At 38.7% G+C, this 11,874-nt stretch overlaps 2 protein-coding genes across 4 annotated transcripts in view; one reads left to right on the top strand and one right to left on the bottom strand.

The window, feature by feature from the left end:
• The window catches only part of FANCL (Fanconi anemia complementation group L), a 26,402-nt gene extending 21,772 nt beyond the window's left edge, over positions 1 to 4,630 (top strand). For all 3 annotated transcript variants that reach the window (XM_014966443.1, XM_014966444.1, XM_014966445.1), the window contains 6 exons: positions 1,667 to 1,750; positions 2,459 to 2,504; positions 2,594 to 2,675; positions 3,486 to 3,602; positions 3,907 to 3,978; positions 4,495 to 4,630. In XM_014966443.1, the coding sequence (XP_014821929.1) occupies positions 1,667 to 1,750; positions 2,459 to 2,504; positions 2,594 to 2,675; positions 3,486 to 3,602; positions 3,907 to 3,978; positions 4,495 to 4,530 (437 nt within the window). In that variant the 3' untranslated portion in view covers positions 4,531 to 4,630. The remainder of the gene's footprint in view (positions 1 to 1,666; positions 1,751 to 2,458; positions 2,505 to 2,593; positions 2,676 to 3,485; positions 3,603 to 3,906; positions 3,979 to 4,494) is intronic.
• The window catches only part of VRK2 (vaccinia related kinase 2), a 43,397-nt gene continuing 35,813 nt past the window's right edge, over positions 4,291 to 11,874 (bottom strand). Inside the window, exons 10-12 of the mRNA XM_014966442.1 lie at positions 11,020 to 11,078; positions 9,291 to 9,472; positions 4,291 to 4,834 (exon numbers count right to left, since the gene is read on the bottom strand). Coding sequence (XP_014821928.1) covers positions 4,592 to 4,834; positions 9,291 to 9,472; positions 11,020 to 11,078 — 484 coding nt within the window. The 3' untranslated portion in view covers positions 4,291 to 4,591. The remainder of the gene's footprint in view (positions 4,835 to 9,290; positions 9,473 to 11,019; positions 11,079 to 11,874) is intronic.

The raw sequence follows: 11,874 nt of genomic DNA, 5'->3' as shown, positions 1-11,874 counted from the left end.
CCAAAGTAGACCTGAGTTGTCCCCAAAACCTGTGGAAAGACTGATAGCCTGCGGCGTGAAGAAGGAAAGGAGCTACTGTGGTGCTGAGGCTGCTCCTTCACTGGGGACGGGGCAGGAGGAGGGACAGAAAAAGTTCAACAACCAGCTAAAATGACATGGGTGGGCCAACAATTTGTGTGTGTGTGCCCAGCCAGGGTGGCTTTATCCTGGCTCTGCTGTGCTGTGACACGGACCAATGAAAAAGAAAGCAAAGCCTCAAAAAGCGCCTCATGTTAGATCCGGGAAGGGTGATACAAGGCTTTGAGCCCTTTGTTGTTGGCCACGGGCAATCTTCAGCTATGACTGAACTTTGATTTCATTCACTCCGATTTCTTCAAGGAGAGCAAGCCTAACATACCTCTTATTTACAAAAACCTGTTGGGTTTCACCTGTTTTTATTTAGAAGATAATTTGCTGTGAAGTTTGTAACCTGGATCCAGAAAATCTTTTGAGCTGCCTTCCCCTTATGAATAGCAGACCTTCTGAGGATGAGGGGGTATCTTGTAGAAGAAAAATAATTGCTTTTTCAAGAATATGCCATTGTTCGCTCAGTCCAGCAGTGTGCTGTGGAGAGGACTGACTTTTAATACTTAATATTGTCTCTAGGCTCCTATTTTTGACTGTAAAAGATGAGGAGGAATTAATAGCAATTACTCCCTTTAAAATTTCACTAAGTTTTCAAATGGATTGTGCCATCTAGCTTGAATTTGATGATTCAGAAATAAGTCTAAGTGTTAAGGTTAAGACTAGTTTATAAGAAATGAAAGACTGGCGGGGTTTTTTCATCGGTTGCTATTTTTAATCACAGTCCATTGAAATTTAAATATTTGATACGTACTTACGTTTTGTACAATCAATTTGGATACCTACCAACTTTTTTATTATTTGTTGTAATGAAAACCAGTCTGAATTAACCAATTTAAAACTGCTTTTAAAAGAAGGTTAACGTTTCCTCTTTCAAACACTTGACTGCAAAGGAAAACTTCCCCTCTGACTTATTTGCTTTCTCCTTGTAGGGAACAATGTCTCAGTGAACATAGAGGTAGATCCTCGGCATTTTTGAGCTGCCTTCCCCTTATGAATAGCAGACCTTCTGAGGATGAGGGGGTATCTTGTAGAAGAAAAATAATTGCTTTTTCAAGAATATGCCATTGTTCGCTCAGTCCAGCAGTGTGCTGTGGAGAGGACTGACTTTTAATACTTAATATTGTCTCTAGGCTCCTATTTTTGACTGTAAAAGATGAGGAGGAATTAATAGCAATTACTCCCTTTAAAATTTCACTAAGTTTTCAAATGGATTGTGCCATCTAGCTTGAATTTGATGATTCAGAAATAAGTCTAAGTGTTAAGGTTAAGACTAGTTTATAAGAAATGAAAAAACCCCGCCAGTCTTTCATCGGTTGCTATTTTTAATCACAGTCCATTGAAATTTAAATATTTGATACGTACTTACGTTTTGTACAATCAATTTGGATACCTACCAACTTTTTTATTATTTGTTGTAATGAAAACCAGTCTGAATTAACCAATTTAAAACTGCTTTTAAAAGAAGGTTAACGTTTCCTTTTTCAAACACTTGACTGCAAAGGAAAACTTCCCCTCTGACTTATTTGCTTTCTCCTTGTAGGGAACAATGTCTCAGTGAACATAGAGGTAGATCCTCGGCATCCAAACATGCTCCCCGAGTGCTATTTCCTTGGCGCAGACCACGGTGAGGCTGCAGGCACACTCTGCTTGTTTCTCTTCTCGAGTCTGATCTCTGGGGAGCAGATACCAGTGTAAGCTCTGTCAGGCTCCTGGGGTAAACTTTACTTAAGCAGAGCCAGGAATTAAGCTGAATATGTGTGTAGGAGCGTTTTACACGGTCGATGCTGGGGTTTTTAACAGCCTAAATCCACAGCATGCTGGTTTGCTCTCTGAGTGACACTTTTTTCTAGTGCTTTCCTAGCACAGTTTAGAGGAAACCCTGTGCCCTACAGCTGATGAGCCAATCATGCTTATATTTTAATATAATTTCCTTTAAAAAAAACCAAACCAAACAACTACACATGTCCTAATAGCGTTTGGAAATATTTAAGTCTTTTACTCCATGTCCCATAGCTTTTTACCAACTTGTTAATGTAAGTAATTAAATTACTTATAAGTAGTAAATAAGTAAGATCATACCTTCAACAACAGTAAATAAGTAAATAAAATCATACCTTCAACAGTATGATATTTTAAATATTAGTGTAAAGAATTTCCAAAACAAAAAAATAAGAGCAGTCATTGACTTGGCTTCCTTAGAGAATTATAAAAACAAAACCCAAAGCAACCCTTGCCTTCCCCTTCAGTGCTGAAATAGAAGAGGTCAGTTTTGGGGGGGGGAAGTGAAAAGGATTCTAAAGATGATGTAATTATTTATGTGCATTGTTTGCAGTGGTTAACCCCTTGAGAATTAAGCTGAACAACAATATGCACTTATGGTAAGCATCTTTACTAATACGGGTTCAAAACGGAAATGGTATTTGCCATTGCTAGTGTTGACTTTTCTCTCCCTCTCTCCCACCTGCAGGGATCCAGAAATCAGTTTATTACAAAACTTGAAAGAACTCTTAGAAATTGATTTTCCATCTCGTGCTGTGATAGAAAAAAGTGTAAGTTGCTTTCTGTTAATGATCAGTTGTTATTTCTCAATAAGTAAAATTTAAATGGTCACTTCATAACTGCCAGAAAATACAAGAGACTTAGAAGAGAGGTAATTGGATTAATATATTGTCATAAGGACTTCTGAACTTCAAGCAACAATTGTCAGAGCTTGTTAACCTTTGATTAGAGGTGCACACTTTCCTGTGGCCTTCATAGCAGTAAGGCGATTAATAACAGGCTTCACTATTAAAAAGGAAAGAGGAAGTTCCAGAGTAGCTAATGAGATGAGGAAAATCCAAACATTCTGTTATGGATGTTGATGACTTTAGTTCTAATTAGGTAGAGCTGCTTAGAGGGGACAAGAGGCCATCCAAATACTGGTGCATTTCAAACAAACTTGGAATTAATTTTTGACAATGCTGTAACACTGGATTACGGGCTTTGCTTTCACTTGTCACATTTTAAAATTAATATCTGACTGTGAGGTCTTGTGTCTAATGTCCACATGTGATGACAAATCATTGTGTTTAATAAGAAAGAAAGAGCGGGGCCCAAGAGTATGAAAATGCTTGTCAAACTAGACGTAATTTGGTGAGAGGATAAAATAAAACCTAGCAAAGTCTTGTATATCTGGCAACTAATCTCACTCTTTATACCATAATGGTGTAAACATATATGTTGAAGGGAAAAATATTTAGTAATTCTAAGTAACAAAAAAATGCAAAAGCAAAGACAAGTAGATGAACAGGTTTTCCGTGTTACCAGCCCCGTTTCTTCCTTGCAGTTGTACTGTAAGCTAAAATATCTTGTGTTTCCAGGATTTTGCTAAGGACTGTGGAATCTGCTACGCCTACCGACTCAATGGCACTACCCCAGACCAAGTGTGTGACGATCCCCGATGTGGACAGCCTTTCCACCAGACCTGCCTGTATGAGGTAAAGTAATTAATGGGGCAAACTTGCTCATTAACTCACAGATTCTAGAAAATAAGCATTGCCCAGTCCTTTGAGGAGTGCTGCAACAGTCACTGTGCTTCCTCTTCTCTTCTAACCCACAACTCACAGGTAAGCTCCCCAGGGAAGGGAACCTGCCTCCCTCTGATTATACAGACTGGGAGTTGACACGCACCATGTCAGATCTTGATCGAATGAACTCCGTTTGGAAAACCCCTGCTAATAGATTGTTCCTAAATTTGATATGAAACAAATGTGAATTTTAATGCACTCGCTTGTGTTGCAGTGGCTACAAGGGCTTCCTTCCAGCAGACAGAGTTTTAATGTCATCTTTGGAGAATGCCCGTATTGTAATAAGGTAAGGAAATCTAATGAAAATGAGTGGTTGAACTAAATAGTGTGTGGTAGCTTAGATAAAACTTAGAATCTTTTCTTAAAATAGAATTTGTGGCTACTATCTTCCCTTTACACATTAGAATAGAGAGGAAAACTTCATAGAATTTGTGGCTACTATCTTCCCTTTACGCATTAGAATAAATAGAGAGGTAAACTTTAAATTCCCTGCATTTAGTCTATTGGTATTTAACTAAAGATTTTCTGAAAGAGTATAAAGATGGCTACACACCAGTTACCAGCGTACTAGAGTCAGAGTAATTAGATATCAGCCCCATTGTATTTCATGATACTTTTTTAATGTTGCTTGTTGCAAAGACCCAGTTTCAAACAAAAAAAAACAACCCAAGAATCTCAACACTGATATAACACAAAACAGCTTTGTAAAAATAGTTCAGTGCATAAGTAACTATTGAGTATAGATCTGTAAAGTTTAAGAGATAAGAATTGACAGTATTATTTTAAAAAATTCTTTTTCAAGCCACTGACACTGAAATCTTCAATGAAGAAACTCTGAGAAAAAAACTGCGCGATGGGAACACCGCTGCACTCACACTGAAGCCATTGAAACAGTGACATCAAAGCAAATACAAGGACAGTACTATTAGCAGCAGAAGTACCAGTATGGCTATACTGTAGCGGGATGTTTCCTCCGTAAATGCAAGTCTAAATATGACAGCTATAGAAGGAGGTGTGATGTCAGGACCACATTCTTGCACTGGTGCTGGATGATCTGTAGTTAAGAGTTGATCGTGTTTCTTTTTGGATTCTGAGAATATTGCTTTGAGGTCAAGGGGTGGTAATTCTCTTGCAGTGTCTTTCTGAGGAAAAAAAAAAAGAAGTAATAATAAACTTAATATTGAATAAGTGAGTGTGAATTGGAAAAACAAAGATGCCAAAGACAACATCTAGGTGTTTAAGTTATCCTAGAGAAAGCAATACATTTCTTACAAAGTCTTAACTCTGGAATATTTTATATTAAGTGTATAACATGAGGTATGATTAAACACCTTCTATAGAGACACACTCTATATTTATTACTGAAGTCAACAGCTGAAATTCCTCTATATCTTAAAGTTGTTTCCAAAAACTATTAATATATTGTCTTTACAGCATTCTTGCTAATAAATGAAATGTCTTGGAAACCCAAGACATTACTCTGAAATTTGATTTGCTGTTTTAATTTGTGTAAGTTTTTTGCATTTCCTACTGAAACTGAAGTGCTCCTGGTGTATCATTGACAGCATAAACATGCCAGTAGCGTAGTTTCTGTTCTAGTTGGTAGTGTTTGGGGTATTTTCAGGTCTCCAGAAGCATGTCTTACCTTACCTTTTTAATCTCTGAGAGGAATCCCCAAACACTACGATTCCGTTTCTCACATATCCAATACTTGACCATATTTTCCACTGTCCCTTGGAAAAATTTCCACCTTTGGTTTCTTTTCCATGATTCCATTCGCAGTATGTTATTTTTTAGCAATACATCCCACTGAAATTTCAGCCCTAGCAATATTGTTTTCTTGGTGAAAATTCATAACGTAAATTGTACTTGTCTAGTAAAATTTTCTGTCTTCCTGTTTTATTCCTCTTTCATGTCAGAACCATTACACATAGATGCAGCATTATTAATCATATTGGAATAGCAGCTTTCCCTATATTAAGACTAAATAAACCCACAAATACAATCTAAATACTAGACCAATGATTGGTCCCTTGTCTGTAAAATGTACTTTTTCTTCTGCCCACAAAAAGGAGGGGAAACCCAAATCCCCAAGTTACTCTCCAGTGTCCAGATCCACAACCCCCGCTGTGTGCTCACTGATCAAGTCAACAGGAGAAATTACACCTGCTCTTTTTTTTTTCCCCTATGTCACACTGATAACCTAAGCGTGGCTCTTTCCATTTTCTGCTCCTTTCTTTGGACTACGGTAGCTTGTATAGAAACTGTACAGGAGGGAGGAGATTTGCTACCTTTTTTGCTAATATCTTTTAAATTTTACATTTGAGGCCTAGGAAGTAGCAGTGGAATATCTTCAAACCAGCTCCAGATGTTGCTCTGCTCAACACTTGTACTGCCTGGTGCTCTCAGGTACTGCTGTGCTTTTTCTGCTTCCCTCTCCCACCTTGTAGGCGCGTCTCCAGGCAGTGAGCGGCACGCTGCTTCAAGCAAAGCAGTTTGCATTCATTATAAAGCTATCTTTAAAGTTGCATTTTTGTGCTTATTAGAAATCGTCCTCATTTAACGGGTTATTTTTCTATATGAAAGAAAAACTAGGTAGAATCTCTTTGTTAAAATATGCTTAAAGTCCATAGTAAAGGAGCACGGTGTGATTACTAAGATGTACTTTATTCCGCATTATTTTTACTAAAACCTTGATTAATTTTTTCATCAATTTTTTCATGTACAGTTGAAGAGTAAGACTGAATACATTCATTCAACCCTTCAGTGCACTAAATTACCAGTATTATTTGAGGTGAGTTAGTTAACTACTAAAATCCTCAGATTAAAAAAATCAGAATTTAAGGACTAGACTTAATTAAAGAGCGCTATGAAGTTTTCCACTACATAGAAAAGGAAGCTACTGAAGTAGGTTTCTACCAAGAAAACAACAGGTTCCACAAAGAGAGACTGTCATTTCCCAACCCTTTTATCTGCACCCCAGGATGTAGCCACTGTTACGCTTTTAATGTCATCTCAAGATAAGATTTGTGTACTATACAGGGAGCTACATCTTAAAATTCCTGTTCTGTAGCAATTCCTCACCACGTTGCCTTGAAGGAGCTCGTGTTACAGGATCCCCTTATTGGTACTGACGGGTGTTTACTGGTCTTCAGAAGGGAATTAACCCAAAATCACCTCTTTCCTGTGTACCAAACTGGTAGGGGTGGAATCAGACAGGTCATCTGGAGTCAGATTCTGCTCATAAGCAAGAAGCGAGGAAGAGTGGATTGTTTGTAGTGGCTCCCACTATTCTTAGGTTGCCTCTTTAATGGGAGAAGTGTTTGGTGAATAAAAGGAGAGGTGGAAAGGGAATGCAGAGGGCCGAGATGAAAAGAGTCAGACCCAGGATAACTACAGACAGTGCCGCGAAGAGATGCAGGGGGAAGTGCCTGCCTGTCATCGAACACTTTGTCAGGTCTGTAGCACCAAAGTGCACCAGGCCTTGAATATCCTCCACAGCCAAGAACCACAGACTGAAAAATTGTATTTTCTGAAAACAGCAATAAAGTTAGAGGAAGTTCAGTTATCTGCTCTTTCTACTTGGACTTAAGTACTCCTTAAGTCCTTTGAATAACCCTACAAATTCCTTTTCTGCAGCTGTTTTGCAGTGAACGTTACAGGAAACTTGCTCGTGTAAGCAGCAGAACTGGCTGAAGAAACAACTCAGAAACAGGTGACCATTGGAGCAGCACTAGCCTTCTCACCATTCCAAACAGCACGACACTCAACATCAACAGTTTCTCTGAAAAAGTGACGGCATTTGCCAAGGTTTAGTAATATGCTCTGATCTTGTTTTTGGCCAGCAAAACCAATTCTGCTCAGTCCCACAGCACAAGAGTGGTGAGAAATGCCACTCAGTCACGGGCTTTGCAGTGGGATTATGCACTTGCAAATAGCAAGTGCTGCAGCAGCTTTTACAGCCTGGAAGGTGAGGATCATCTTTGATGGCAGCATACTGTCCAGGCTTAGGCCAGGCAATAAGAAGAAAATAGATTTACTCTTCAGTATCTGACTCTAAGAAATCAAAGACTTTTGTGAACCAGGGATCCAACAGGATCAGCTGGAGATCAGTTAACAGATACCTAGTATTTCAGTTCAGTTCAAAAAACAGTACAAACTTTAAAAAAAGCTTCTCAAATTAATGAGGACAAAGTGGTCACCATCATAGCCAGAGGAATACTGTCACCGAAATAGCTTTTGGTTTGGTTAAAAGAAAAAAAAAAAGATAGAAAAGTCAATAAAATTGCTAAAATAAGTATCTGTAATTACCAAGATCAAAACCCAGTGCCTTTTTATTAAACATGAACTTTTGTTCTGCCTTCCATAATACGTAAATAGTGCTGACAATTGGTTTGTGAGGCACTTGCTACAATAAAATGTAATTGTATCATGAGAGAAAGGTGACAATCAGGAGATCATGAAAAAATTACATATTCTCACTGGTGGTTAATTAGCCATGCAAAACCCCCTCAAACAGATATTCTCTTCTATTAGGAATGATTACTATGCAGGCCTACAGATGTCAATACCACAGTCATTCAAATACTTCTTTCCCTACTAATTGAAGGTTGTAAAGCTCTGGTGCCAAGGTTTTGCTTCCAAAGAGCTAATTTATGACTAGAAGGATATTTTATGTCTTCAGTTGCAGCAGCTACAAAACTCAGCAAATCAGAACCATCTGTGCACTGATACTTGAATCACCATTCATCTAGCAGCCTATCAGTCACATTAGTTTGCATCCTGCATTCTTGGCTCACGTACACTTGTGATGGTCCAAAGTTCACCAGAAATATTAAAAATGAATGGTACCCTGACCCTGCCTTATTGCACAGGCATCGGAGACAGAAACGGGGCGTTTGCATACAGGGAGTTTCAAGGCAGAGGTATGATGGGACTGACATTTCACAGCAAGTCCAGTAAGACTGCTAATTACCTCCATCTCCACTTATTAAACCACGGCTTTATTAACTGTAGAGTTTCAGAATTCAAAAGTACAAAAGAAAAACATAACATGATAGCTGTCAGTTTTAAAATTCTGCGTTAGAGCATCACATAGCACTGCACACCAATAACAAAGTTAAATCCCTGAATAATAGCTCCTCCGCATTAGTGGCTGCAGGAGTATGAAGGCAAATGACAAAGAACAGTCTGAAAATGAGAAAATGAATTAAATGTTTTCACTAATAAAGGTAACTTTGCTTTTAATCTGGAACGAAGGAAAAACCTGGCATTCAGGCTCGTCTTCAAGATGTTAGTGAACAAAGTCCTTGACTTCCCCATTATCCTGAAAGTAAATCATTCTCCACAGACCTACCGCTTTGAAGCGAGAGGCGGTAGGTCAAAAGGACTCATGACAGTTCTTCCTCCTTAAGGGTTGACATCCCACTTTTTAGCAAAGCCAGGGGAAACAGGAATTAACAAACACGGTGTATTTAAGGCAAAAGAACTGCTGTGTCAGTCTCATTTTGAGATCGTAAACTATTTCCTCCTCTACAAAAGAAAAGCCAACGATCAAGCAGGAGGTGTCAGGAATGATCCCAGAACTGCTGTACTTACTTTTGACACTTTAGCAGCCGAGTGATTTCGCACGCGTGCCACGGCGGAAAATTCCAGAGGGCCATCATAGTGGGTCCCGCTTGACTCCAGTCCATCCAGCAGGATTTTCTTGAGCGCTTGATAGTTTGGCTTCTCATTGTAAGCTAAGCCATACACACTCACCAAAAACTTTGATATTTCACCTGTAGAGCATATGTTAATGTAAACGTCACTTGATGCAGACCTAGAACTTCAAGAAAGAATTTAATTCCAAAACGGATGCCAATTCTATGTTGCCAAACAAGAATTTCAGCTGAAGACACACTCAAAACGCAGAACTGACAATATCTTGTCTTTTTGGGATGAGGAAGGTAGACTTGGATAAACAAGCTTGTTACGCACATGCACTGATATAGTACTGAAAGCTAAGTATAAAAATCACTGAAAATACTTTATCGACACATCCTGATAGTTCTGCCTAAAATAGAAGAAGTATTTTATATTTGATAGTTCATAACACTCCTTTAAATATTAACTACTCTCAACACCACCATTTTCATCTGCATGGATATTATACTTTGAATGGTTTGGAAAAAAGCAACATTTTTTTTTTTTACTTCTAATACTTGGATGAATATTGGTTTTGAGACTACATCCCTAAAACACTCTAACAGCAGCATTATTTCGCTGTCACTATCAAGGGGTTCTAGAAACAGGGAAACCACTGAATGGGCAGAAATAGTGCTATTAGGAAAAACATATGGGGGTGATCAAACTTTTCTTTCAGTTGAAGACCCAAGTGTATCCTAAAACTGGAGTACTACACCAGATATTAGCATCTGGTAACATCCCAGAAGTAAAGATTTACTAAATATGTACACACATCATGAATATATTTTCTGTAATGTACAATGCATTCCAATAATTCAAATACAGAAATGTTATGAAAAGAAGTGAATAAATCAAAGATGGTTACTGACCTCTGAAGGAAGTTTGCTGTTTTCCCTGGGTTACTTTTGTATTTAAGTGAAGGAAGAAACATACGACAAGACAAACTGTCCATTCATTTGCTTTTTCAACCTCTGAATCCCGAGCAATAAGCCTTTTGTAGACAGTTACTTACTATTTCCATACTAACAGCTACTTCTGTTTTTAAGATAGTTGCTGCTCCCTAAAAACCATGGATTGCATGTGGCTAAGATCCCTTATGTCACTCTGTAGATGAGACTGATCAAGATTTTTGTACTGCCACACACTGGGGTTGGAAACTTAGCCATCAGTGTCTGCATCATCTACTTAGTACCTGTTTATGGGAGAACCAGGAAAGCAGCAGGAAAAAAAAAAGAGTTCCTGCAATAAAAGGATTGAGTATCCCGTATCAGTGAGCATCGAGAATCATTTATTGCAGAGTGACAGCCTTTGACAGCATCCATACTTTCTCACCCTGCAATAAACAAGCCTTTGAGCTAAAAATGCTTAAAATATAATAAACATGACATGAAGGGCCTGATCCACTTCCACTATCGTTTGGCCTGAGACCAGAGCCCAGGAAGACTGCGTGGCCTCAGGCCTGGTGAAGGCATCTACCTTAAGATGCAACACTTAGCAATTGCATTTAAGTTTTTTAACTAGAGACTTTGTTAAATTTGTGTTACTTTTAACTACTGCTTCCTCCAAACAGAATAAGTAATTTAAGTATTTTTTGTGAGAGACTAAAGAGCCGTACGGTACATAGGACAAGCACACTTACTACAGCTGCTTCCAGAAGAATCCCATTCCATCACTGAATCTGGGAGCTCATCCATAAGCCTGAAACAACACGAGAGTGCAAGAATTCAATGTGGGTTTGGAGCAGGTGATTCTTCATTTGGGATTTAGGAAGACAGCAAGTCTTAATTCCAAAGGGAGTGGACCTCCGGGATAGCTAATGATTCACAGTACTGCTTTTAAAACAAAATATCCTCTTACCAGCTATATTTTTAACTCTTTGGAGACTGCTGATTTCAGCAGGACCAGGTTTACAGCTAAGACTACACTTTAACATTAAGTTTTTCTTCAAAGATATTTTAAGCTTTCTAGAAAGAAAAAGAAAAATGCTTTGTCCCGTTCTGATTTCAGCTTTATGATTAATATTTGTATTTCAGAATTTAAGAAGCAGTTCTGGTCTGCCCACTAGTCATTTAGCATCAGGTTCTTTCTGCCATGGAGCTCGTGGGCAGCTGGGCGATGGCTGTCAAAATGACAAGCAGGCATGGCAGGGACAAAAGGGGAGAGGGAGGTTGAATGACCTTAAGTCCCATGCACCTCATAAACTGAAGGGCAGGGCCACAGATGTACTTTCTCTCTATCCAGAAACAGAAATAGCAAAGGACACTGAAGCTCAGAATCAATCATACCCTAAAAACATGTGAAGTAACAGCAGCTCTCTCTCATTTTCGGGCAGGCACGAACCAGGATGATCTCCTGGGACACATGGGACCCTGCAGCTGCACGAGCCTCCTTGTCTCCAGTAAGTGAAATCTGTTAGTGCAGTCTAGCTATTAAAACTGATAGGGGATCCTTTTTTTTTTCTAAATTCATTTGTTTAAAGGAGCCATAAGGGTGA

Source organism: Calidris pugnax, unplaced genomic scaffold, assembly GCF_001431845.1.
Source record: "Calidris pugnax isolate Ruff unplaced genomic scaffold, ASM143184v1 scaffold31, whole genome shotgun sequence".
NCBI classification, from domain to species: domain Eukaryota; kingdom Metazoa; phylum Chordata; class Aves; order Charadriiformes; family Scolopacidae; genus Calidris; species Calidris pugnax.
Note: the sequence above shows the minus strand (reverse complement) of the source record. Positions and strands in the feature narration are given on the sequence as shown.